Source organism: Bipolaris oryzae, assembly GCF_000523455.1.
Source record: "Bipolaris oryzae ATCC 44560 unplaced genomic scaffold scaffold_75, whole genome shotgun sequence".
NCBI classification, from domain to species: Eukaryota; Fungi; Ascomycota; class Dothideomycetes; order Pleosporales; family Pleosporaceae; genus Bipolaris; species Bipolaris oryzae.
In genome coordinates, this window is record NW_006911351.1 from 104,873 (window position 1) to 130,776 (window position 25,904).

At 51.4% G+C, this 25,904-nt stretch overlaps 9 protein-coding genes across 9 annotated transcripts; 4 read left to right on the forward strand and 5 right to left on the reverse strand.

Annotated features, from left to right (window-relative positions):
- Window positions 1-1,868: 1,868 nt before the first annotated feature.
- Window positions 1,869-3,384, reverse strand: COCMIDRAFT_96804 (uncharacterized protein; the record flags this gene model as incomplete). Its single annotated transcript, XM_007690315.1, has 3 exons — window positions 1,869-2,263; window positions 2,516-2,717; window positions 2,785-3,384. The coding sequence occupies 3 exons, from the start codon at window positions 3,382-3,384 to the stop codon at window positions 1,869-1,871; spliced, it is 1,197 nt and encodes a 398-aa protein (XP_007688505.1).
- Window positions 3,385-4,151: 767 nt separating this feature from the next.
- COCMIDRAFT_26778 (uncharacterized protein) lies at window positions 4,152-4,779 on the forward strand (the record flags this gene model as incomplete). Its single annotated transcript, XM_007690290.1, has 2 exons — window positions 4,152-4,325; window positions 4,432-4,779. 2 exons carry the CDS (start codon window positions 4,152-4,154, stop codon window positions 4,777-4,779), a joined length of 522 nt encoding a protein of 173 aa, XP_007688480.1.
- Window positions 4,780-6,193: 1,414 nt separating this feature from the next.
- Window positions 6,194-6,538, forward strand: COCMIDRAFT_37247 (uncharacterized protein; the record flags this gene model as incomplete). The annotated part of the gene is made up of 1 exon (XM_007690296.1): window positions 6,194-6,538. The coding sequence occupies one exon, from the start codon at window positions 6,194-6,196 to the stop codon at window positions 6,536-6,538; it is 345 nt and encodes a 114-aa protein (XP_007688486.1).
- Window positions 6,539-8,011: 1,473 nt separating this feature from the next.
- Window positions 8,012-8,474, reverse strand: COCMIDRAFT_26779 (uncharacterized protein; the record flags this gene model as incomplete). The annotated part of the gene is made up of 4 exons (XM_007690291.1): window positions 8,012-8,050; window positions 8,112-8,114; window positions 8,152-8,169; window positions 8,226-8,474. The coding sequence occupies 4 exons, from the start codon at window positions 8,472-8,474 to the stop codon at window positions 8,012-8,014; spliced, it is 309 nt and encodes a 102-aa protein (XP_007688481.1).
- A 4,338-nt stretch (window positions 8,475-12,812) lies between these two features.
- COCMIDRAFT_37248 (uncharacterized protein) lies at window positions 12,813-17,927 on the reverse strand (the record flags this gene model as incomplete). The annotated part of the gene is made up of 14 exons (XM_007690297.1): window positions 12,813-12,859; window positions 12,912-13,070; window positions 13,122-13,250; window positions 13,705-13,812; window positions 13,862-13,976; window positions 14,016-14,830; window positions 14,884-15,038; window positions 15,263-15,461; window positions 15,932-15,935; window positions 16,174-16,644; window positions 16,710-17,405; window positions 17,472-17,554; window positions 17,621-17,802; window positions 17,875-17,927. The coding sequence occupies 14 exons, from the start codon at window positions 17,925-17,927 to the stop codon at window positions 12,813-12,815; spliced, it is 3,216 nt and encodes a 1,071-aa protein (XP_007688487.1).
- A 290-nt stretch (window positions 17,928-18,217) lies between these two features.
- COCMIDRAFT_96803 (uncharacterized protein) lies at window positions 18,218-19,569 on the reverse strand (the record flags this gene model as incomplete). The annotated part of the gene is made up of 2 exons (XM_007690316.1): window positions 18,218-19,399; window positions 19,456-19,569. 2 exons carry the CDS (start codon window positions 19,567-19,569, stop codon window positions 18,218-18,220), a joined length of 1,296 nt encoding a protein of 431 aa, XP_007688506.1.
- A 175-nt stretch (window positions 19,570-19,744) lies between these two features.
- COCMIDRAFT_96713 (uncharacterized protein) lies at window positions 19,745-21,664 on the forward strand (the record flags this gene model as incomplete). The annotated part of the gene is made up of 6 exons (XM_007690317.1): window positions 19,745-19,884; window positions 19,941-20,165; window positions 20,217-20,332; window positions 20,385-20,429; window positions 20,480-21,556; window positions 21,627-21,664. 6 exons carry the CDS (start codon window positions 19,745-19,747, stop codon window positions 21,662-21,664), a joined length of 1,641 nt encoding a protein of 546 aa, XP_007688507.1.
- Window positions 21,665-21,913: 249 nt separating this feature from the next.
- COCMIDRAFT_37251 (uncharacterized protein) lies at window positions 21,914-23,352 on the reverse strand (the record flags this gene model as incomplete). The annotated part of the gene is made up of 3 exons (XM_007690298.1): window positions 21,914-22,604; window positions 22,968-23,228; window positions 23,273-23,352. The coding sequence occupies 3 exons, from the start codon at window positions 23,350-23,352 to the stop codon at window positions 21,914-21,916; spliced, it is 1,032 nt and encodes a 343-aa protein (XP_007688488.1).
- Window positions 23,353-24,556: 1,204 nt separating this feature from the next.
- Window positions 24,557-25,206, forward strand: COCMIDRAFT_5774 (uncharacterized protein; the record flags this gene model as incomplete). The annotated part of the gene is made up of 2 exons (XM_007690279.1): window positions 24,557-24,849; window positions 24,978-25,206. The coding sequence occupies 2 exons, from the start codon at window positions 24,557-24,559 to the stop codon at window positions 25,204-25,206; spliced, it is 522 nt and encodes a 173-aa protein (XP_007688469.1).
- Between the last annotated feature and the right edge of the window lie 698 nt (window positions 25,207-25,904).

The window sequence follows — 25,904 nt, forward strand, 5'->3', positions numbered from 1 at the left end:
AAGAAGAGAGGCGAGAAAAAGAGGATGCGAGCAAAGGCAAGCGTGTATGTCTGTTCAATCGAATCAAGATGGACAAAGAGGGTGGTCTGATTTCATCGGTCAATGAACGGTAAGGTGACTTCAGCATATTTCGCTTCGAGACCGCCGGCGAAATGCTCGGGCAGTCGAAAAAAAAGATAGGCGAGAGAGGGAGGGGGGATTGCGAGGGGCTGGCATTCCTTCCCCTTGCAGCTCAGAGGCTAAGTGTCGGTAAGCAAAAAAGTAAAAATAGGAAAAGAAGGGGACAAGGTGTGCCATGGCGACAGCGGCACATACGTGGCAAGGTGCGCAAAGCAGAGCGGAAGAGAGAAAAGGGAATGGGGCAAGGACAGGCAGCTTGTCAGCATGCAAGTGATGTGGTGGTTAAAGCGGACAAGGTAGGGGAGGGAAGGTGGAAGGTTGGGGAGGGGTGCGTATTCCGATGATGGTGGCGATCTACGACGCGGCCTATAAGACAAGGATGAGGGGTTGTGAAGAATGAGAGAGAGGCGTGAGGGAGTGAGCCAGCAAGCGAATGTGCAGGCCATGCATGCATATTCAGCCGAGAGATTTCGGCGAGCAGGGGCGAGGGGGACAGACTGACTCTATTCCTTCCCTTTTAAGCGTCAAACCTTGATTTTCAAGTCGGAAATCATAAACACGCGCGGGCACACCCGGTCAGACATCTAGATTTTAGTCTTAGACAGCAACACACGGGGTCGGGCCTATACCTCGCCTGCTGCTTGCATAAAAAAACATGTGTCTGTATCTATGCGCATTCGTTTCGATGTTGACTGGGGGGGTTGGTAGAGGGAGGGAGGGGCAGAGAGACATGCGTATCATTGTTTTGAAACCAAACCGGCCCTATCTGGTCTGGGCTTCGGATAACTGAGAGGGGAAGAAGGAGGGGGGAAGGGTTGCAAACACAGTGATAAGCATGAGATTCAAGGCGTGCAACTGTAGCATGTACAGGGGGTCGAGGATGCGCACAGCGACATGTCCACCTTGCGTGATGATGATGAGCGGATTGGGGGTCACGGCAGCGCAACTGCTGCCATGGGCTGCTCTGCTGATTTGCTTCACAATCAGCTCCAATGACCGAGAGCGTATGACTCGATGAGCTCGACTTTCGTTCGTTCCACGTTGCTTGTACGAGGAACACAAGAGCGGCACACAAGTCGCCAAAGAAGCCAGCACTGTGTATGTGTGTGTGTGTGTGTGTGTGTGTGCTTTTGTGAAGTGAGCACTGCAACAGGGTACACAAAAGGACAAGGTGATGGACTATAATTGCAGTTGTAATTTGGATTGGTCAATTGTTTCTGTTTCGAGCGCCGGTTCGCATGCAGTTGTTCTAGCCCGTAATGATGAAAGTCTGAAAGAAAAAAAAAGCCAGGGAAATTTTGGAAAAATCTCGTCACCGAGATGCGCAAAAGATATGATCAAAGAAGAAAGTATAACCGTGCCCATGCATGCCGCCCCAAAAGAGCCCTCGTCATGACATGACACACACAAGACGACCTTGGAGCCATAACTAACTCTTTACGCAAATATCTGTACTTTGGCCGTAGCCATGCTGCGCGCATCATGGTTCATTGAATCTCCCTCGTAAACACCCATAAGTAGAAAAACATACAGCCGCCGCCAAGTGAAAATGCAAGCACCGCCAGAGGAGAAAGATGCTGTGACTGTCGCGTGAAGCCGCGACACGGTCGCGAAAAACATCCACCAAAAGGAGAGTCGTCAATACACTCGCGCGAGTAGCCGAGAAAGAGCGAAGTGGCCTTTAATACACCGTCGTGCAAGGTTGGGCTTCGATTGAGTCGCGTTTTTCGCCGATTGTCAGACCACGTTTAGTGGTTCTGTTGGTACATTTGGGGGTTCTGTCCATAGGGCGATTGTGGATAACTGCTGCTGTTACTATTGGGACTGTTGTACGCATTGCTGTTGGGGGTGGCATACTGAGCCATTCCCTCCGGAAGACCGGGGCTTTGGGTGCCGTATTGAGGAGCAGCCGTGTTGCCAGAGGCCGCAGGCTGATACCCGATCGGAGGGAGTTGAGGATGTTGGGGCGCTTGCCCGGGGACACCAACTGACTGTCGCATCTGTCCGTAGACGGGAGCTTCGGGGGCACCACCTTCGTGAGCGCGCTGCTGCGCGTCGGCACGGTGTCGCTCCTCGTCAGCCTTGCGGGCGGCCTCTTCCTCCTTCTTCTTGGCCTTCCACTCCTTGCGAATTTCCTTGAATTCTGTTAAGGTTCAGTTAGTATCTATATCAAACATATATTATTATGCCAAGAAAGCAAGGCGCAAGGATCGATATTTGTTAGCTTCCGTCGTCAGAAGCTACCAGTGTGGGGGGAGCGCGACCACTATGGCGCTGCACCAGCACAATCCCAGGTGCTAACTTAGCGCACTAGCCTTGCAAGGGCCACCACCACAACAACAACCATGACGTGTTTGACCAACGAAAACGGAGTAGAGGAAAAAAAAGCACTCACCTTCCGGTGTTCGCTTTGACCCATGAGATTGCATGGTAACGTGGGCGTTCAAGTGGTTCAGAGTACCATAAGCCTTCTCGCACCCGTTCCAGCCGCACTTGTACATGCGCTCAATTTCCTCATATCGCCGGCGTGGTCGCTTGTGTTGCTGTGCGCCGGGAATGGGAACAAATGAGTAGACTGTAGACAAGGGGTGTCCGCCCTGTGCGCGCGCACACTGTCAGTATTGATGGGCCTATATTAGAAGGGGGGGCGATATAACGACTTACAGTTGGTGGTCGCTGAACAGGAGAAACCATTGCAGGCGCCGGGGGACCTGAAGAGGCGGGATGACCGTAGTGCATGCCCGGCTGAGGGTAATGGCCAGCCCATTCAGGGCGCGATGGGTAGCCCATGGGTGTTTGGGGTTGACCCGGGTAGTGCTGCATGTCGTGGTGGGGTGTGTAGGGAGAGTATTGCTGTTGGTGACTGGCGTAAGTCGGGCTCGTCTGGGCGGCGATTGATGGATCTATAGGTACATCCGAGTCAGACTTGAGTTGCTGTGGTGATTGATGGCCATTTGCTTGACCATCTGGGATAGGCATTGACGGACTCTGTTGTTGCGCCATACCACCGGGAGCTTGCCCTTGAGCAGCTGGTTGATACGAACGCTGAATGTATTCGGGGAATGAGCCTGATCGAGCAGACGAGGGATTCAGACTGTAGTCTGAGCTGGGCGTGAGGTTGGAAGAGCGAGGATCTTGTCCTTGGGGAGGGTATTGCGCAGCAGATGCTTGATCTGCAGAGGTTCCCTCAGAAACTGGTTCAGGAAAGGTTGGGTAGGGCGAGGGCAAACCTGACTGCGGGTAGTCTGCTTGTCGTGCGTCCATAGACTGTTCAGAGAGGTCAAGAGTCGAAGGTAGCTTGGACGGACTCTAAGCTGAGGCTGGATGGTTGGATGCGTGCGCCCACAGGGAGGAATGGCTGCAGAGATATGTCCGTCGCGAACCGTCTTCGGATGATTTGCCGCGGTCTGTGGAAGACAGGCAGCTAGAGCGTATAAAGACGTAGCCTGGGTTCGGCCAAGAGATGCACAGCCAGAAAACCGGAGAAGCGAAGTGGTCAGGTCGTGGGTAGCGTGGAAGTTAAACGCGGATGATTTGCAGACGGTGTGTTTTCCACGACGCCCAGGTGGAGGGACAAGCAGTTCGGCAAATATGCGCCGTCGAAAAGAGATGCACGGAAGGTGCAAGGTCGAGGGCACCGGGACAGGGGAGGTAGCTAGCGGACAGAGATCTCTCGAATCGCGGAGCAGCTGGCGCGATGCAGAGTGAAGTGCAACGCAAAGGTTACACAATTGGTGCTAGTGAAAGGACGAGCTTGCACTGCGGGTCTGCTGGGGCGAGAGTGAATTTGGAACACAGCTAGTGAGAGCGCGGCCTAAAGGCTTTTAGACTCAGTGGCGTGCGCGTGGAGGGCGAGGGCCAATCGAGGGGCGTGGAAGAAATGGCGGCTTGCCCAGCAGGCCTTAGCACACTCGATGAGGTAATTCGCGCCCGTCAAGGCAGTGACAGGGATGCAGTGCTAGTCGGTAAAGCCGAGCCGTAACAGTGGGAATGACTGCTGCTGCGGGTGGAGCGGCTAGCACGAGGAGGGGATGGCGCGGCGAGCAGAGTGTGGGACGCAGGCCAGCGTGAGGGTGGGCTTCTGGTGCGCGAGGGGGGGCGTGCGCGTCCGTGGTTGGAGTGCGCTAGTGACGAAGAAACCAGGGTTGGGTTGGGCCTGTTGGCCGAGGGGCGCGCAGGCGGCTACCAAAGAGGTCGCTCTGGATGTGCGTCGCTGACTGGCTCCGCGCGCGGCGATGGGGCAAAGGCGACAGTCGGCCCGTTGTGGTAACGATGACTGAAGGTTTCGCGCACACTGTGGCTCTCTCCCAGTCGCTGCGTGTCCCAGAATGCTCAACTGCGCCGAGCGTGCCGAGCGATCAGCCTCCTGTCGCGGCGTTCGCTGCGGATTTGGCACGCACAACGAGCGTGGCAGGGGGGGAGGGCCAGGAAGCGTACGTCGGCGAGTGGCGGCGAACGGCGACGACGATAGCAGCAGAAGAGAGATGTGTCCGAGGGCAAGTCTGCTTTGGAGGCGTCTCGTGGGTTAAGAGACTGGCGAGGCTGGGCAGACGAAAGAGGTGTGCAGTTTGCAGTGCAGCGTCGTGCAGTGCAGCCAGTGGGTGCAGCGCAAAGCAGACCAGGGCAGATCAGAGCAGAGCTGCGAGGGTGCAGCGGTAGAGGGCTCGTAGCAACAGTGGAGCGTGGAGCGCCTTAGTGACGAACGCGCCGGGTGGGCGGCGATCGCGTTGCTTGGTGGCAGTTGCACGTGTAGTCGCACTGCGGGTGCGCGATCTGGTATGCTTAGGATGACCTGGGGGCCTGGGGGTGGAAGGGAGGGGGGAAGGGGGGGTAAGGGTGACGGCAGCGTTAGGGCAAGGCACTGGCTGGTACCAGGCACTGCTTGGGATTGGGACGGTGGTGGTAGTGGTGGTTGAGCAGGTCAGATTCGCGATGTAGGCTAGAGAGGGTGCTAACACAGAAGACGGTTAGGCGACAAGAAGGGGAGCAGCACTAGTGAGAAAAATAGTCCGACACGCCCTCGTTCCGTGCACCTGCTGACTAACCGGCGTCCTGACGTATTGACCGCCCTTTGCTCCCGTTTTGTTCTCGCTGCGCCAGGAAGCCAGGAGGCCAGGAAGCCAGGGAGCCGAGCATGGCGGTGCCTTCACGCCGGTCGCGTGCGTGTGCGTGTGCGCGTGCGTGCGTGCATCCAGTCCACCCAGTGCCAGCATCCCTCCATCCATCATCCATCCAGCAACCCACCCTTCCATGCCCATCCATCCATACCGGCGTGCGAACGTGCGTGGGCTGCCCGTGTGTCGCTGTCCATACGAGGTCGACGTGCAAAGAAGAATGCAGCCATGGCATGAGGCTGAGAGCTAGCACTGCGCGCTAGACGCGGCAAACCCACGCTGGAGGGACGTCGGGCCACAGTACTACCTACATGGCATGCACCTGCCATTTGGCAATATACATAGCTAGTATACTATACACACATACATACATACATGTACACCACCGACCTCGTCCGTAGCACGCCCATGTCCAAACGCAAAAAGAAAAATGCGCCCGCGGCTGCACACAATCTGCAATCACCGCGTCGACAATCTTCACCACCCGGCCAGCGGGCTTCTGCGGGCCCCCCGGCAAGAGCGGCCTGCAAAACGACTGCATGCAAATATTGGACATGGCACAGACCTCGCCCGCCGGCAGGACTGGCCCAATGCGTCCATGAGAGCGAATCCCGACCGTACTGCACCGCACCGCACATGCCCTCTGGCCTGCCGTGTGTGGGTGTGTGGGTGTGGGTGTGAGTGAATGTGAGGGTGTGCCAGAGGGCGAAAAGCAACCTGCAACGTCCGGCAGAGGGATGCCACAAGACGTTGAGATCTCCTCGGGCCTCGCAGCCTCGCCGCATCTACACTACTGTACATGCTACATGCTACATGCTATATCCTACATCCACCTACTCTACTTACTCCCCTCCGCCTGACTCTGACCGACTACCTTCTGCCCCATCCACTGACGCAAGGCCCGAGTGCCCCATGCTCTGGTGGCCGCCGCGCCCGGCATCATAGCTACGGCATCTCACATGTCCAGATCCACTAACCCATCCTCGACCCTCCACATGTCGCATGGGCCGTCTTGCGCTCGCCTCAAACCCCCGCTTTCGCCTTCGCAAACTTCAGCATACCGCTATCGCATCGTGATTTTCTCCTTGTGCATCCTTCATCCATGCCGGTTTTGCTGTCAGCAGACAAGACTCTGCTGCATCTGGCCCCCACCATCTGGCAATCCCGCAAACCTTGCCGTTTTGCCTGCCACTGCATCTCCTGCTTCTCTACTACTGCTTCGGCCTCGATGCCCGCAAAAACCACCCTGCTATTTCGCTTCGGGTCTCGACACCCCCTCCCTTGCTGCTGTCTTTCCTTCTTGAGATCAACGTCCCTGCTGCCTTGGCAGCCCCAAAGCCACATGCCATGTCACTGCACTCGTGTATGTGGCATTTGTACGCATCTAGATATTCAACGGCTGAACGGTACATCTGCGACCATTGCCTAGCCACGGCCATTCCAAGCCCACCTGGTCCGGTTGCCAGCATCCGAGAGCATCCAGGCCAGCCACCCCCTTTGGCTGCCTATGACATTCGCCTGAATGCACTCGAGTGTTGTCGTCATAGATGGCTTTGTGCTGTGCAAACAGGACGTGATAATACCCACCCTCTCTCAGCACCTGTTGAGCAGAAGCAACATGAGTGAAGCTCGTCAGGATGGCTGTCATGTGATTGGCTGCCCAGTACCAAGACTGATCGGACCCAGGATGAATACGAATAGATGCCACTAACTATTTGCACATGCGCCGTCGAACGGGAGCGGGCGGTAACCTCGATCATAACGCGAACACCACGCCGCCATTAGACTATCTCAACTTCATGTCTACACACTTAATGTCCATGTATGCAATTCACTGTACATAGTCATGCCCCAAGTCGCACCCGTGAATGTCAGCCACAGGCCAGCATCATGGCACCTTGCGAGTATCGGCCGCACCCATGGTCTGATCCGCGGACAAAAATACGTCCTGACGAGACACGCATGGTCTTGTCAACAATTTCCGTCTGGTGTGTGAACTGATGACATACATGAAGAGGGGTCCCTGGGTCGCGAGTCATAGGCCAACGTATCATAACAATGAGAATTGAAGAAAAAAAAATTGACCCCCAGCCATTGCCATGTCAAAAACGTTATAAGGAGACCAGACTAGGGCTTGGCCAAGAGGGATGCATTTCCAGGGCTCACGGCGGCTAAACTCTGGCAGACTGGTGTCCAGGAACGCTCTGCTGGTGCAAGTCGAGCGAGCGAGTGACACTGACAGGGGCCGCCCCCTGCCCGCAGAACCAAACATGGCTTGTGGCTTTTTCTAAGGATCGGTGGCATTAGGTCGAGTTGGACCGAGCGATGCCTCGTGGCGGAGATATGCACGGAGCTTCCCTGGAAGAAGCGAAAGCGCGCACCTTTGGTCATGGCGTGTCAGAGGCAGCAGGCGGAGTCGCGGAGTTTACCAGACTATAGGTGTCACGATGCGTGCGCTACCATGGCCGCTTTGGAGACCGACCTTGGACAACTTGGTAAACATCCATACATGGTCATTGCTGCACGCCGACGCACACACACATCACCTGTACAAGCCCGAAATTATTCGCTTCCCTCGTAATAGACTACGCGGCATGGCGCAGCCCAGCGGGCTACCTTCCGCCGATAGAATGAGGAAGCGAGGGCGACCGCGATGCGCACGCATGCAGCGCGTTGCAAACATGGAACATGGAACATGGAACATGGGGCTAGATGCCCTCTACCCTGCTTTGCACCCTCGACTGTGCATTCTTCCTCCACTAGAAGCCCGACTCCAACTATCCTTGCCGTATTGGACATGGGGCCGTGGCATGGAACTGTAAGCAAAGTAGCTATCTATTGTAATGCTGCTCGAGGCCGGACGGTCAGCCAACTTACGTACTGTAAGTATGTATGTATGTACTACGTCCTTACTTACATTGCCAACGTCGACGGCCTAGACGCCTCAGCTGCACATAATCTAGAAAACCACCATGGCCTGTACAGACGCACGTCAGCGCTTAGTCGCATACTGCCATTATCATCATCATCATTATTATCATCATCATCATTATTATCATCATCATCATTATTATCATCATCATCATTATTATCATCATCATCATTATTATCACCATTACCGTCGTCATCTTCTAATAAATACATGCGACGTCGTATTGATCGGGCGTGCCGGATGGAGATGAGATGCATTGTGTGTGCAACGTCGGAGTAGGTTCCGCGCCACGCCACTACCACAAACATGTTCCCTTCACCTTCCTCGTTTGGTCGGCTGCAGCAGGAGAGAAACACGCAGGAGCAGCAGCAGTATCATCGCGACTTGCTCTCCTCAAACCCCCAGTCACTGCAAACAACCACGTCACCAAAGGCGTGGCCACAGACACATGCTCAACAATTTCCACGGTACTGGGGCAACATTGTCTGTCTTGCTCGTGTTCATCTACCTCAACCACCTGTATCATCTTCGGTCATGACATAGTCTCGCATGCACTCGCCCACTTATTGGAGAGGGTCCAATGCCTCTGGCCGTCGTATCCGATACACCAACAGTAGGCCGTGGAGTCGAGCCCAAGCCCTGTGTACCCCGCGAAGCCGGCCTTTGCACCCATCCCTTTCCTCTTGTCTAAACACACCAACACACCATTTCACTCACGACATCGCTGACAAATAAACGACTGTAACTACAGGATATGTGTGCGTATGTGTGTGAGCTCGCCCTCACAAACAGCATCCAGAACAACCGAAGAATGGCCGACGTTGCAGCTTGCAGATCCCTTTGGGGCGAGCTTGGCCTGCACGCTGTCTTTGGCCTGATCCCTGTCGTCACCTGCTGCCTTGGCTGCAGGCCTCTTTCGCCTGGCCCTTCCTTGTCCTCTCCAGCCATGACTGTGCAGCACTAGTGCATCGGAGTCTTCACTCACCGGCTTCATGACCATCTATCTGCCTGTCGTGAACTGTGTGTGAATTGCCTCATTTTATTTCCTACACAAAACCTTCCATGTCGAATCCACGTGAAACACGAAACACACCCCCATGGAAGGGCCACCGGGTTGCTCGATCACAGCATCCACGCGATTCATCCATCCTACGCTCGAGAGTTACAACGTCACATTTGACCCTCGAATATCGGGTTGAATCGTGTGCAACAGTTTCTGTCGGTTATCCACAGTTCCCAACACATGGAAATTGTCCCCTCGCCCCGCCGGCGAAAATCAATAAAGCTTGTTATGTTTTAGTTTACACAATCGCAAGATGAAACGGCTTCCAGTTGGCCACCCCAATCCCACCGATTGATGGCGCGAACCTAGCGCTCGACCGTGGTAACTTGGGTCCAGGTCGACAAGCAGGACGCACCTCTGAACACGAGGGCCCCATTGCCTGGTCATCTGTCAACCAACGGCATCCAGTGCAGCTCAGGTATGCGGAGCGCATGACAAGACAGCATCGAGCTGCACCACACAGTCCCTGTTCTGGTTGACACGCGTCATTTCTCCTGAAATCAATTCCAAAGCAGCAGTCTCGGAAATGGCCGCAGCAATATTCAGACTTTAGGTCTGGTGGTTCGGATTACACACTCCCGGCCCCAGTGCTGCAGATCGCAGGTGTAAGTTCACTGACCCCGTATACAGAAACGCACGGCATAGATCTGGACATGGTGTCTAGATCTCATGCCAAACTTGACCGTTCTAATAACTCGCCTCGAACACATGACTGTGGCCAGGGTGATACTGCTGGTACCGAGCTTGGATGTACGCTACCGTCATTGACCACGAACGCTTGTCAACAACCGGCCTGGCTTCCGCTAAGTGTCCCATGGAACGAGGCAGACGCACCCACCAAATGAGACAGATGGGTCGATTACTGGCTACAACTGCAGCACTCAGCATGGCAAAGCTACAGGGATACCGTTTATCTGTTTGGTATTGTCAGAAAAAAAAACGGTTGAGAGAGTTCCAGACCATGGTCATGTAGTAGTTGATCCAAAGCCAAGTATGCAAATCATCTGCTGCAGGTTGACAATTAGACCGATCCCGCTACTGCACGACACCACACGCTGATCAACGTGTCTTCTCACGCGGATAACACCTGTACACGCTTTTCCAGGATCCGCTTCCACGTTCAAAGATAATGTCAACGCACATGATACCCCTCGCCCTCGCGATACTCATCTACACACGCCGACAAATATGACCGATTACTTTGTTTATGCGTAGACGGGTCTCCCGGACCATGGGTCACCTAGCGTTTGCGCCATCTCACAATCGCCCCCCGATCCGCGGGCCTCCCTTCCCTCTCCGCCCCCAGCCATTTTCTGGATATCCGGTGTTCTTCGGACCTTTGCTAGTCTACACTTTATCTTGACTCTGCTCAGAGTTATTTACATCTGATGCTTGCCCAGTCGAGCTATCAGAAGCCAAGGAGAGTCAAAAAATGACTCACTTTTCTCATGTGTGTATTGCATCCGCTAGCAACCCCGCCATGATCCCGCTCTAAGCGCCTTCTTGTAATTTCCAGGGTTTCATTACACATGCTGCAATTTCGAGATCCCTACTTGGAAAGGTGTGTTTGAACATTGATTCTCACCGACATTTTGATTGCCTTTGTCCGCGGACATGTGGGGAGGTTGCCCTTTCTGTTCATGCGTACTGTTCATCCCCTCGACCCTTGTTTGGTATCTTCCATGAGTATACAAATGCTTCTTCCACAATTTCCGCGGAGCCATTCTACTATGCAGTTGTTCTGTTGGGATATTTGCTATTACAACCAGTCTGGTGAGGAAGTGAGGAAGTGATGCTCTGTGTGATGATGCACATTATCTCTACACAGTTTGCAAAAACAAGCAAACTCGCAGTAATACTTATGGGAGGGAGCAACAGAAGCACACCTCATTAGCAATAGATACAATTGTAACTCGCATCGTCCATTTCGACATTCATTCCTGGAATTTAAACGTGACTTCAGTGTCCTAAAATACCATGACAACGACGCATGCAGTTATTGCAACATCAGTTCCCTTATTCTAGCTGTATCGCATACTTGTCATCTTCATTTGTGTCTACATTTTCTCGACATGCAAGAGTTGAACAATACACGCATTTTTTTTATCATAAAATCAGAAATATTCTCCTCCTTACCTCACATACCACTTCTCTTATCTTTTTCCCCTTCTCCTTTCTTCTCCCATCAAACTTCCACTCCTTTATCCTCTTCCCTCTCACATTCCCCCGATATCAACTCTCACACTCCATCTATATCAAAGAAGAAAAAAAAGAGCAAACGCTCACACCACACTCCTGCTTTTCTTCCTTTCTTCCTTCCTTCCCTCCCTCCACCACTCGATCCATGGTTCTAACTACCTACCTACCCACACATCTACATTCACACCCACCCCTTCATACTCCCACCCACTCCTTCTCTACAACATCCACATTCTCCTCCCCCCCAACTTTAAAGTCGTGAATATGAACCAACATACACACACACATATATATATATGTATATTTCAGTCCTACAGGTTTGGGGGGATGGGGGGAGATGTACTGATTCCAGCAGGTTAAGGTGAAGGTGTGTGTGTGTGTGCAGAGGAGTGAAGTTGTCAAAGTAAAACAAAGAGGAAGATGCTTGAATATAGAGATTAGGATGTTAATCGCAGGAGGTGCATGGTTTGGTAGATTGGATATTCAGGTAAGAGAGAGGGATGGGGAAGGGGGTTTGGGATATCGCGCAAATATGCAGGTAAGCTTATCGACATTTGATTTTCTCCATAGAATACTAGTGTATATGGTAAGTCTTGAATTTACATTACTCTTCTTGATCTTCTACTTATTTGCTTGAAAGCGATGTCTGCTTTAATTCTCAATATTTGTAATGCTGATTGTACATTGTTCCTTTGGTATCTTTAAATAGAGAATACCAGGCAAGCATATTTCCATACACATTGTAATAACCTCGATCTATTGCCTAACAGAGTAAAGAGAAGGCAGAAAAGGACGGAAAACTGACATCAACTGCACAAGGCCAAGGTGCAGAAGAATAGTGAATGGACTGACCATTAATTTGTACAACAGTCTTGACGTGATCATAACGATTCCAACTTGTGAGAGCAACTTGTTCAAGATACGAGGGGCAATACACAATACTCTCAAATAGAGGTCACCTCACAACATATTTCAAAACAACACAATGAGGCAGCAAACTATAGTTGTCATAGACATAATGCATTCTATATTGACTATTACCTGATGAAACTTTTCTTTTTTCTGGACGTAAACGCCGGCGCCACAATGCAACGTGACGAAATGACTGCGGACAGCTGCGGCATACATGCAGCTATCATAAACAAGGAAAACCTATACCAGTCTAATATGCAGGAGAACTGTTCTGCCAAGCCGACATCACAGCCCTGTCTTTGGGGTATCAGCGTATGACAGAGCCTGAGAACGTGCAGCGGCTTTCAGCCGCACTTGGAAAAGGGATGGAAACATGGCAAGTCCGAAATGACGACCTCCAACGCCAAACAAGGATTGAAATCGATGCTCATCGTTCTGATGGCGTGACAAGCGAGCGCCGTCGACAGCATGTTTACCAGCGGCTGTTGCGGACGGGATCACCGTTACCTCCAGTCCAGCCTAATGTACCAATTAGAGTCTGTTCGTTGTCATAAGGGCTAACGAAACCTACCACCACGGCCTCCGCCGCGGCCTCCTCCACGGCCACGGCCACCTCCCCAGCGACCACCGCCGCCGCCACCGCCGTAGCGGGCCATCTCATGAAGACGGGGGTCAATCTGCTGCTTGGACTCTGTGAGAATTTGGACGAGGTCACGAGCTTGCTTGGAGTCTGATTCGTTGTTAGCAATTGAATGTCAGCAATGGACATGAATATACATACTCTCTGTAGTGAAAAGGGTAATGGCAGTTCCGTTAGCGCCAGCACGACCAGTACGACCAATACGGTGGACATAGTCCTCCGAGTTGTTCGGGTAGTCATAGTTGAACACGTGAGTAATGTTGCGAACATCTTTGAAAGCAAAGGTTAGTGACTGATAAAAAACAGAGCGGACGACGATCATGATTGGATCGCGTGAAGCTGCAGTATGTTGCATGCAACCGTCTCTGTGCGCTACAACGAAGATCACGGCATCAAGTCCAGTGGGAAGGCTGTGGATATCTCCTGGTCTAGGAAACCCTTGGAAGAGACTGCGACTTAATCAAGTCAAATATCTCAGGCAGCTTGCTTCAGTAATACAACGGTAATACCAGAAACAGAAGGTAGCGAAGACTATAAGCCTCACCAGCGTGACCAAGGATCCCTGGGGATCAGATTCGAGAGAGATGCAAGCCCTGGACGATGTCATGGGAGCGAATGTAACAAGCGCACAAGACGACCTAAGCAGAGCACAGTGGCAGTTCACGCATAATAATAGTTGAGGTAGGGCTGGGGAAGAGGGAGTGTTGGGGGTTTGCAATCATACCGATACCACGGGAAGCTACGTCAGTAGCAACCATGATTGGGCTCTTGCCCGTCTTGAACTCGTTAAGGACCCAGTCACGCTCGTTTTGCGCCTTGTCACCGTGGATGGCTAAAATTATGTTAGCAGTGTTTATTATAAAGGGAAAAGATCAACTCACAAAGCGCCGGCCAGCCATCCTGACGAAGGAATCGGGTGATTTCGTCCGCAACACGCTTGGTACCTGTGAAGATGAGGATCTTGTTCTCCTTGTCGCTCATGATGGTCTCGAGATGCTTGGCCATGCGGTCACGCTTCTCGAACTCTGTGCAGACCTCGACAATCTGTTGGATACGGTGGTTAGCAGAGAGGTCCATGGAACCAATGTTGACCTGGATCCAGTCCTTCTGGTAGTCAGCAGCCAGTTGGCGGACTTCCTTGGGCCATGTAGCCGACCACATGCAAGTCTGACGATCGGGACGAATCTGGCCAATGATCTTGCGAATCTGAGGCTCAAAACCCATGTCAAGCATGCGGTCGGCCTCGTCTAGAACGAGGTAGGTGACGCGGCGGAGGTTCGTTTTTCCTGCTTCGAGCATATCAATAAGACGTCCGGGAGTGGCAATGCACACTTCAACACCGCGGGCAAGGTCACGGATTTGAGGACCCTTGGGAACACCTCCGTAGACACAGGTGTTTCGAATGCGCGAAGATTTTCCGAACTTGCTGATCTCTTGCTGAATCTGGACAGCAAGTTCACGAGTGGGAGCGAGGATGAGAACGATGGGACCATCACCAGGAGCGAGGAGAGGCTGAGCGTTGATGTGGACGATGGCGGGAAGACAGTAGGTGAGCGTCTTTCCGGAACCAGTTTCAGCAACACCAACGACATCGCGACCAGAGAGAGCCATGGGCCAACCCTGCGCTTGGATAGCAGTAGGCTTTGCGAAGCCCTGAGCCTTGACCTCGTTCATAACGTAGGATGGGAAACCCGCCTCATCGAAAGTTGTGACTGGCTTGGGGATGTTTGTGCCCTTGACAGTCATCTGGTGCTCCTTGCGGTATTCGGCAACCTCAGCCTCGGAGCGCGCGGTGACTGCGGGATCCTCCTTGTAGAAGGACTTTTCGAATTTGGGAAGAGCATCGAGATCTGTTCAGGTATTAGCGCTATTTTTCCGTAAATCGTGCTGCAAATTGACATACCCCATTGCTGCTGTTTCAAGCCTTGGCCCAGCTGCGACATGCGGTCACCTCCATCGCGACCACCGTAGCCGCCACCACCATAGCCACCGCCGCCGTAACCACCACCGCCGCCAGAGTAGCCGTTGGAGCCGCCGCCATATCCGCCACTAAGAAAACTGTTAGCAACTGTCGAAAAGAGGTGATGTGTGACGAAGGGAGAATTCTACGTTGTCGCAGCAAGTACGTGACCGCGTGCTCGACATACAAAAGCAAGCAAAGCGGCGCGGTCTCCGGACTGTGACAGCGCGTAGAATCCGAAAAAAGAAATGTAGCAGATGGAGGGTGTCCATGAAACACGACTGTGATGCCTTTCCCGTGTAAAGGGGATGAATCGTCGTACCCGTACGATGCATATTGGCTTGTCGAGTTGCTATAAGACCCGTATCCAGCGTTGCTGTAGTCGTACCCGTTTGAATAGCCACGGCCGCCATCGCGACCGCCGCCGCCATATCCACCGCCGTAAGACATGATGTGCGTGTGTGAGGTAGAGACTGGCGTCAAAGAAGCGCCTTTCGGTCTAAGAGAGCGTGTTTCGAGATCTGAGACCGCGAGGTTATATTAAGATGTTGTAAAGCGACAGAAAGAGTGTCGCGGGTTGTGCGATAAAAGAAGCACTGATAGAAGAGGGTGAAGGTGTATGAGAGAAGAAGTGAAAGGGAAGAACGCGCCAGGAAAAGTTGCCTTGCCTCTGTTGCGCTTGCACATTTTTTGAGACGCTAGCGGCGCTAGGGCGAAGGGTCTGGCTATTTCCGGTTAGCACCTAACTTGCCGTTATCAGGCCGGGGAAGCCATCTAGAATTCCATTTCGCCACTCTTGGGCCGAACTGCAGATACACTACCATTCCACCGAGAGACTGCAAAATTTGACATGCGCCTCCATATTGCTGTTGGTGGGGCTGCTGCTCTGATGCGAATAACGCCCGACACGTAGCGAACGAAGAACAACAACACCACCACCACCACCAGCAACAAGCAATGCATTCACCGCTTCAGATAGAGGCTGCCACACGGGCCTTCCGTCATCGATGCATTGACTTTTGTAAAGGGCTAGAGTCTCCGTCGCAGCAAACATGTTGAAATGGTAGCATGACCCAGGGCCGGTGATAGGGTGACATGGCATGCATCCACAACCCATCAATTCAACTCAATTCAACCTATTTCCCAGCGCGCAATCCCATGTCCCAGAAACCTCTTTCCATCTGCTCGCCGTTAGCGCACTCACGAAGCACCCGCTTTGCCATCAGTACTTACTTTAGTCGCATGGACAAACACCTTAGCTAGTTCCTCCACTCTGCTTGGACTTAGGCCTGCTGCATGTTTCTCCACAAGCTCGCTTCCCCTCATCATTGCACCCCTGTACTCATCCGCTACATACTGCTCAATCCACTGCCAGTATCTACTGCCAAACCTGACTGTTTTTGGGTCCTCATATAGCCGCTTAGCAATAATGCCGTAGCCTATCAGACAAGGGAGAAGGGCTATCTGCAAGGCAAGGAAGTCTTGCGACATGCCAATGTCAAGGACGTAGCGCGTGTATGCCGTGGTAGCCTGGTCCTCTTCCTCGCTGATGATATCGGCTTCAGAGAGTCCATACATTCTGCAGAAATCAATGTGAAGCTGAATTTCCTCTTGAAGGGTGACAATCTGTTGGACGGAGCGACCGATATCTTGGAGGTTGCTGGATTTGTATGCGGCGAGAGCGGTAGCTCTTGCAAATTGCACCTATAAGATCATCAGCCGTTTCTGTGATAGAAATCTATGTGGCATGAATGAAATAGAGGACTTACGAGGAACTGGTAATCTTGCACAAGATAGTACATGAAGTTTTCGAGTGGTAGCGTTCCGTCTCCCATCCTCTGTACAAACTCATGCTCCGTATACTCTTTCCACGGCCTCTGCACTTCTTCTCGATCAAGAAGGTACGAGATGAAGTTACCGGGTGTAAAAGGGAGAATGTATATTGAATGGAAATGATTGATCGGCCCATTCCCCCGCCCGATATCCGTCGCTGTTTTGATTCCGGCTTCAATGTATCGATTCGCTTCCTTCACAGCCTTGGTCATAGGCATACCGAGAGCAAGGTTGCACGCGATCGCTGAAGCAAGTGAACACCCTGTGCCATGGGTGTTCTTCGATTGTAAGTAATCACTCTCTATCAAGGTGACTCCACTATCTCCAACCAGCACGTTTAGCACTACTTCCCGGTCCGCTTCCTCTTTACTGACAAAGTGACCGCGTGTTAATGGTAGGTGGCCTCCCTTAAGTAACACCCATTTGGGTCCTCTCTCATGGATATGCCGTGCCATCGCAACAATGTCATCAACGTTCTGCGGGTCCGGCACTTCAACGCCTGCAGCTTTCAAAAGAAGTTTTGCCTCTGGGAGGTTTGGTGTTAGAAGCGTTGTGTAAGGGAAAAGATGTTCGATTAGTGTTGTAACCGCAGCTTCGGGAAGAAGTTGTGAACCTGATGTCGAGACCGTTACCTAGAATGTGATTCAGATCGTTGGATATGTCTAATCATTCATATGAAACGGGTGAGCAGAACATACAGGATCAACAACACTCGTGCTGATATTGTGTCTCTTCAACGCGTTGGCGACAATTTTGATCGTCTCTGCTGACGCAAGCATGCCTGTTAAATGTGAGCTTCATCGTCTTGAAACAGGTACACGATGCTATCGTCTATCTGTAGACCTACCAGTCTTGACAACATCTGCCCCAATATCATCACAAACAGCATCAATCTGCCTCTTCACAAAGTCCGGGGGTGTATGATGTATGTCCTGCACACCTAGCGTATTCTGTGCAGTCAACGCGGTAGTAGCAGTCATTGCATAGCAGCCGTGTGCTGCAATGACCTTCTGATCAGCCTCTAGTCCGCTGTTGGTATGGGTGGATAGTTAGTTTGACTGGCTGATTGAAGGAGGGGCGGATGCATGTATGCGTACGTACGCCCCACCTGAACTATCTGAGCCAGCAATTACCAGGATACGTTTTGGCGACATTAGAAAGTCCTGAAAGTTGACTATATCGAGAATTTGCTTCGTTCCCAGACTACGGGCTTGGAATGGTTGGGGTCTGCTGTTTTCTCTTTGAGCCCCACCATCCACCGGCAAGTAGGTACGCGAGACCCACGTCATTCTGTCGTATCTTCATGTTGCCGGTACACATGGGCACTGCAAGAATGATCCAAGCGTAAATGATAAATATTCGCCTTTTGATATAAATTGGCGTCTGCTGGGGCTTTCGATTTATTTTCTCTGCAGTATGCAATGTTTCCACCAATGCCACTCGGCTACCATAATCCCTTGATCTGTGATACACGCTGAGTGGGCTCGAACACCTCGTTGTTCTCGGATGTGTTTGCCCTCGAAGTACTGCCGCTATCTGTAAAGGTTGGGAAAGCTGATGCATCGTGAGTGGCACTGGCATCCCAACCAAGTGTCTCTTCTTTCTCATAATCCATAGGCGCCCATGCCGCATCCTCATCCTCAGGTACGAAAAGACTTTCGGGATCGCGATGCGGCGACTGCGCCTGTACTGAGGTCTGGCGAGATCCTAGGCGGCTTGAACCCTCACGTCGAGATGCCGGCTGTACTGGTGGAGGCATATCGGACTGAAAGCTGCGACTACCTTCACGCTCCAACGCCGTTGTTGATGGCGTACGAGATGTATTCCTGTTGTATGATGTCTGAGGCGCAGGGGCAGGTATGGGTGCGGGCGGAGCAGCGGTGTAGTTGCCCGAAGTCATCAACGTAAATTCGCAAAACAGACCATCGCATCCATAACTGAATTGTAACGGCCGAGTCGGCTGAGAGTAGAAGGCCTTCAAGTTTGTCTTCAAAGTGTCTGCATGCATGACAATGGCTTTGAAGTCTTTGACGTTGATGATGATGTGCATGCCGGGTTGTACGACGAACTCTTCAAAATCTGATGTGTTGACGGCCACGGCTGTGACGAGTGGATGCTTCAAGATCTCCTTTCCATTGGAGATCTTTTCGGTATAACTCTTGAATACGCAGCGACTGTCGTCTCCTGCAAATATGTCGAGCATTTCGGTTTTGGTACCAAAATACTCAATGTACTCTCTCACAGCACCAGCGTGCATGGCCCACCGGTTTTTTGCTACCGACCGATCAAACAGTGCATGCATCACATCCACAGCTTCGTAAGTGAGCTTGTATGTTTTGATAACACCCTGGTTGCAAACCATCTTGACAATGAACCGACATTGTGTCTCGTTCTCTCGTTCTTGCACGCTCACTTCACAGCGATCTATCGCACCATCCCGCCCTACTGGATCGTACAGGCGCCCTTTGAAGACTGACAAGAGGGCCTTGGTGTACATGCTGCACGTGAAGCGACCCTCGGGTCCACCATGGCTTGGGATACACTCATAACTGGCGAAGAATTGCCTGCCATCTAAAGTGACGGCGGCATATGCGGATTTGGAAGAGTTGAGTGCAGTAAACGTGAACTGCGACAAAACGTATGAGACGACAAGCTGACTTTGAGGACAAACGGCAAACCCACCTTTTCTCGACGCGCTTCGATGGCTACGGTGTCGCTGAATTTGCCTAGACAGACAAGAAGATCATGGACTTTAGAAGCCGCCTCGGGGGTGAGGGTGAAGTTGAGAACGACCATTTCGTATGACTATTTGCATAGTGGCGAGAGGCATGCATGTCATACCGCAGCGCTCGTGAGGTGGCCAAAAGCGGAAAGACCGCGTTTTTGACGCGCTAGCGTATTGACATCATCGCGCCTGCTACTCGGGGTATGGTAAACAACATAACTTCATGAATAGCCCATCCAAGACGTCATGGCTCAAGCGGTGCTCCCAGACGATATCTTACATCTCTTATGCGAGGAACTCGCCAGCCAGGAGCAATTTGATACCCTCTTCAACTGCGCTTGTGCGAGCCGCGCCCTTGCCGTCCCTGCGTTAACTCAGCTGTACAAGTACTTGACACCAGCCCGGCTCAGTTGATTATCATCTTTGCTGATACGAACAAAAGATCTCACCATCTTGCACCGGTTCGGGGTGGCGGGGAAGATCTCTACGGTTTACCGGCCGCCACTAATCTACTCACTATCCAGAAATGGTCCATCTTATGGCGGTCCATTGTTGCCTCGAGCCTTGGCGCCACTCTTTTCCCCTATTGTCGTTATATCAGATCACTTGACTTCCGCGATCTCGGTTACCTCCTCGAAGACGACCAATTCCGCGCCAAGATATCAAAGTTAGTTCAGATGGCCTGGGTGAGACTCGACTAAGACACTTACACCCCTAGACAATTCTTCTCCGGTCCACTGAAGCAGTTTGAGAAGACAGAGACCCTGACGAACATCAAAAGCAGGAAGTTTACGCGAATCAAGACAGCGGATGTCATCGATGCCATTGGTGAAGGTGTGTTTGCGATCTACTCTCATGCTATGTTTGAAATTCTGACATTCTGCAGTGGTGACACAACACACACCCACTCTCGAGGTGATCAGTGGAGAACGTACGTACAAGCTATTTAAGTGAATTGAAGAAACAACTAACACCCTGGAGTTCAACCTGGTGCTCTTGTCCGATGGACACCGCGTCTCCCACGGCTACAAAGCCTCGAATTATGGGATGGCAAGCCACTGGAAGACGAGCTAGTCCACGCATCCATATACGAGCATTGCCCACACTTCAATTCTCTGATGATCTACACATGGCGCTCTACTAACAATGACCAAAAGTTCGCCAAGTTCCTTTCTTCTATGCGACCTAATACGCTGCAAACGCTACAAACCATCAGCGATGTTGAAGCAGGCGCCGAGACCTTCCTCGCACTGAGCAACCATGGAAAATCACTCGAAGATCTTCGCCTATGTGTGACCAAAGATTCAATACCGCACCTAGCTCTCCTAAAAGGATGTACGGCTTTGAAGACACTGCGTATCGAGGATATGCACGGCACCGTTGACCTCGAGGCAACCGAAAACGACGTCTTCCTCGAAACCATATCATGGTTGCAAAAATGTTCAAACCTCCAGCGTCTTAGCTTCTCCAAACTGCAGTCTGGGGCCGCAATCATCACCCCTGTACTGTTGGAAGAAAAGATTCAACTCAGCAGTCTAGAAATAGATTCCTACACGCTCAAAGACCACAAATCATTCCACCAGGCTCTCGTACATCAACAGTCTTCCCTGCGAGTATTGTTCCTGAGTGGCGACACAGAAGGCATGTTTCGCGATGACCTCGATATTCTCGTTGAATCTTTGAGGCAACTCCGCCAATTGCGCGATTTGCACCTCATCCTTCCTGAGGTATTGCGCGACGATCATCTCAAAACCATTGTCGCCGATCTCGTCCTGCTCGAAGACTTGTACGTCAGCGGGCTGGAGCTCAACGACGACGTACTTCCACATCTAGCGAGCTTGCCCAATCTCCGCACTGTCACCATCTCCGGTATCTCAAAGTTCACCATGGATGGCTTGTTGGATTTCATAGATAGGTTGGGACCGGGGAATCAAGGTATTCGCCTGTCGGTCGACATGGCAGATACGGATACCCTGCTTCCAGATGAGGAATTGGCACTGGTAAAAGACAACTTGATGGAGAAGGCCGGCGGTACCTTTGAGTACATGGCACTAAGAGGTATGTGGTGGGCAATGTAAACTGAGTTACCTATGAATGATTCCTGACTAACAGTGTGTGCTTCCACCAGACCCGAATGTACCTGAATTCGAAAGTGATTCCGACTAAGCTGCCGTAAGCAGTAAATCGTAACCTCAAGTTCTTATGGAGTATTGTGGAACATGGATTTGGACGGATTTATGTTTCAGACTATGTCTTTCCTGGTTCGAATTGGTTCGTTGTTGCAGGATACAGAACCAAACCTGGAATAGTAACATGTATGCTATAGATGAACAAAGCCAGGACCCTTCTTTTATGCTACCATCGGTGCGTTGGTGATAAATCGCTTCATAGAAAATGCATCAGCCTATAATGACCTCAATCAACCTCCATACCGTCTCCACCGTCTTCTTCTTCTTCTTCTTCTTCTTCTTCTTCTTCTTTCTCGTCCTCCCTATCCAACCGCTCATTCAACACCTCCAACCTCTTCTCACAAACATCCCTCTCCAACTCCGGCAACCTCTCCAACCTCTCCACAAACCACTCCCCACCCTCCCTCACATACCCCCACCAATTCTCCGCAATAAACTTGGCCAAAAACTCCTTGATCCGATAATGCCCAGGTAAATCCCCATCCCGCTTCTTCCCAAATATCCTACACGCAAAAACCATCATCTCATCCCTATCCGGCGTGATACTCTCCAGCTTATCAACCACATGCTCCATAAGATCATGCATATCAAGTCGATCCGCCACGCTCCACGCCGCATAACACTGTGTCAGCACCGTACTATGATCCTCACTACTACTATTACCCGGATCGAGTGGAAGTCGGATCCCAAACCCGCCGCTTTCGAGGTACTCAGCCGCAAAGTCAAAGTCTGCGGGGTTGACGAGGGGCAGGGCGGGGTGCCGCAGGACCCAGGTGTTGTCGATATAGTCAAAATGGTTGAGGCCGCGGCGGGGGTCGCGGAAGTAGGGTCTGTTCCAGAGGGAGTGCTGGGGGAGGATGCGGAGTTGTTGGGGGGTGGGGCCGATGGGGATGTGGATGAAGTGTTTGCTTTGGGTGCTGCAGGGGGGAGGAGGGTTAGCTGGGGGCGGGGAAGGGAAGGGAAGGAGAGTGGGGACTTACAGTTCGCCGTCTACGGTGTCGCTGGTTGGTTTGTTGAAGATGTTGGAGAGGCTGGTGGTTTCTAGAATGTTGGACTGTTGGAATGGCTTTTTAGGGGCTGGATCTTTTCGTTTTGGGTTGTGCGAGTCTGTAAGGTCTTGCTCGTCTGTTAGGTCTACTACATTGTTGCTTGGTAGGGAGACTACAGACGGTCCGGCACGCTTCTGTGTTGCTGCAGTACGCCTGACTTGTGGATTTGGTAACGGGGTTGGGGGCGATAGAGAGGGCGTCAGCAGGCTTCTACTTGCAGGATTATGGCGCAAGTAGTCATCTCGACTTTCGCGTAAGGCTTGTTGAAATTCGGTGTCTATGGAGTCTCCAGAGTCTGATTCGAGATCAGAATCAATGGTTATAGTACTTCTCATTCTCTCCCGCCAGTACTCCAAGTCCAAGGAAGAGTCGAGGTGGTTGTTGGCCATCCCATATGCATCTCTCAACCCTGATACTCTTGCTACTATTTCTCCCTGTAGGATTGGCATGAACGGATCATATTCGCTCAAATCTTTTGAGGTTGCCCAGCGACTATCTGAGTTAGCATGTTTGCAGATTCGTTGGAAGACACTCACAATATCAGGCTGCCTAAGATCAAGATAAGTATTGTAGGAACACCGTGTGGGCGACTTCGCAGTAAATCCTTAGGTGCCATATCGTCAGTACAGACTACTGCTGGCCATGATGGTGAAGGAGGCAATGAGCCCTGATACTGAACCAGGCTTCCAGGATCTAGCTGCTCCATAGCTTTCCGGATGTACAGTTTTGTCGTGCAACTGCTCGGTATGTACTGAGATTATCGGGTTTCGAGCTCTAGGTACAGTCGGGCGGCAGAGAAAGCTTGATGTGAGATGCACTTATATAGGTGGGGGACTTCTGAATAACCTTGCTGTCTATCACCTGTACCCGTCGGTTCTTGAAGCTGCCTTTACCCAGATCCGGGCTTTCCAGTGTTTACTTTTAGTGCACTTCTTGAACTACCGGCTAAACATGACTGTTAGACATTGACATGCTTATCGGATTCGTAAAGTTACAAAGATAACTACCATTGCGCAGTAAATTAACAGAGATAGGTAGAGAGAGAGAGAGTTCTTTGAACCTGTGCTATGATATACGTTATATGATGCACCTCTTACTTGATCTTCCCTGACGCTGCCTCGCTCATCGGATCCCAGAATCTCTAAGCCATATTTCATAGAACATTCTCCGACTAGGATAAGGGCCGGATACTCAGTTGGCGTATTTTCGGTACTAGCAAGTTTAAGCGTTAGTTCCCTCGACTACAAGGGTGCCATGTGCAAATAAATGGACAAGCAGCGGACTGTAGAGCTTGTTGCAACGACCTGTTGTAAATCAGACGTCTATTCACTCTTTCACCACTCACTCTCTTAATAAGTACTCATCTCACTAAATACGAACCAATATTCTCTCTAGCCGCCATGTAGCTTTCCAGCCCTACCATGCACTCTATACACCAATTGTCTTGGCAACGGCACCTCGTATAGCGCAGCTGCGGAGTTGGTCGCTCCACAGCTCGGGAGTTGACTAAGCTGCCCGCAACAACCAATCCAAGGACATCTGGCATTTACCCTTCCGCGAGCATCAACCTCCAACGAAACGACGACGACGACGCGCGCCAAATCCCCGCTGCGCTCGTTCCCGCTTTCAGAAAAAAAAGCCCACTTGTCCGCGACACATACACACACGCATACACCGAACAAGGACAATCAATCCTCGCAAATAGGAAATTCGGCAAACGGGACCAACCCAACCTCCACGCATCCACCGCGGATCTCTCAACTTTCCCACTACACCCACCCACCCCCCATACATACACACACGTCAAACCTGTCGCAACCATGTTCGGCGTCGCAGGCATGCAACCACGGCAACTCGCCGCCCAAGTCCTCAACTTCGCACTCGTCCTCTCCACCGCATTCATGATGTGGAAGGGTCTCTCCGTCGTGGCCGACTCGCCCTCCCCAATCGTCGTCGTACTGTCTGGATCCATGGAACCCGCGTTCCAGCGCGGTGACCTGCTGTTTTTGTGGAACAGAGGCTTGGATACGCAGATTGGCGAGATTGTCGTGTATAATGTCAAGGGCAAGGATATTCCGATTGTGCATCGTGTGGTTAGGAGGTATGGTGGAGGGTAAGTTTTGGTACTTTTTTCCTTAATGTTCTGATTCTTTGTAGCATTGGATCCGCATGTGGGATGATGTTTTTTTTGTTTTTTTTTTGGAAGGGATGCTGTGCTGACGAATATTTTTTTGATAACAGTAAAACTCCTCTCCGTCTCCTTACGAAAGGTGACAATAACCTTGCAGACGATACGGAACTCTATGCTCGCGGACAGTCCTTCCTTAACCGTAAGGAGGATGTGATTGGAAGTGTCGTTGGGTTCATACCGTTTGTGGGATACGTTACCATTCTGCTGAGCGAGCACCCATGGCTGAAGCAAGTCATGCTGGGAATCATGGGTGTTATGGTGGTGTTGCAGAGGGAGTAGCGTGTGTATGATTGGGAACGAAAAACAGTGTGTATCGAGGTTCATTATAGACTTTGGATTCTATCATATTTGCGTCCATCTTATTCAGTGGTGAAGATGTTTGCTCTGCATCATTGCAGTGCTATGCCTTGAAGTGAATACTCTAGACATCCACATCACGCCCCGAAACCATATAGTCGAATCTAAACCAAAATACTTACCGCTGTGGTGATCATACACTTGCACTTACCTTTTGACAAGAGGAGGGTTTTTTTTTTAAAAAAAAAGGCAGTGAACCTCTGCCAATCTCACACAAACCCAACATCCATCCATCCATTCTTTCCCCCACCATACCTTCACCTTCACCTTCAACCCGCAACTTTCAAAAAGATAAAACAAAAAAAAAAGAGAAACAATCATGCGCCGTACGGGGTTCGACTACACATCGCTTTGTCAGCCCACTAATTCGAACTCTTTGCCTTTGAGATTTCAACTTACACCCGTGATCCCCGCCTTATAACTTCCCATGTATGAGCTTGGGAAGGCGATAGCATAGCCACTAGCCCAACGACGCTATCTCGACTGTTTTTTTGTTTGATCTTGAGTTCGATGAGGTGACAGGTAAATGGGAAAAGATATATAGATGGGCATATGATTTGAAGGGGTTTGGTGGGGGAAGTGGAGGGGGGAGAGGACCAAGAGTGGGAAGGCAAGTAAAC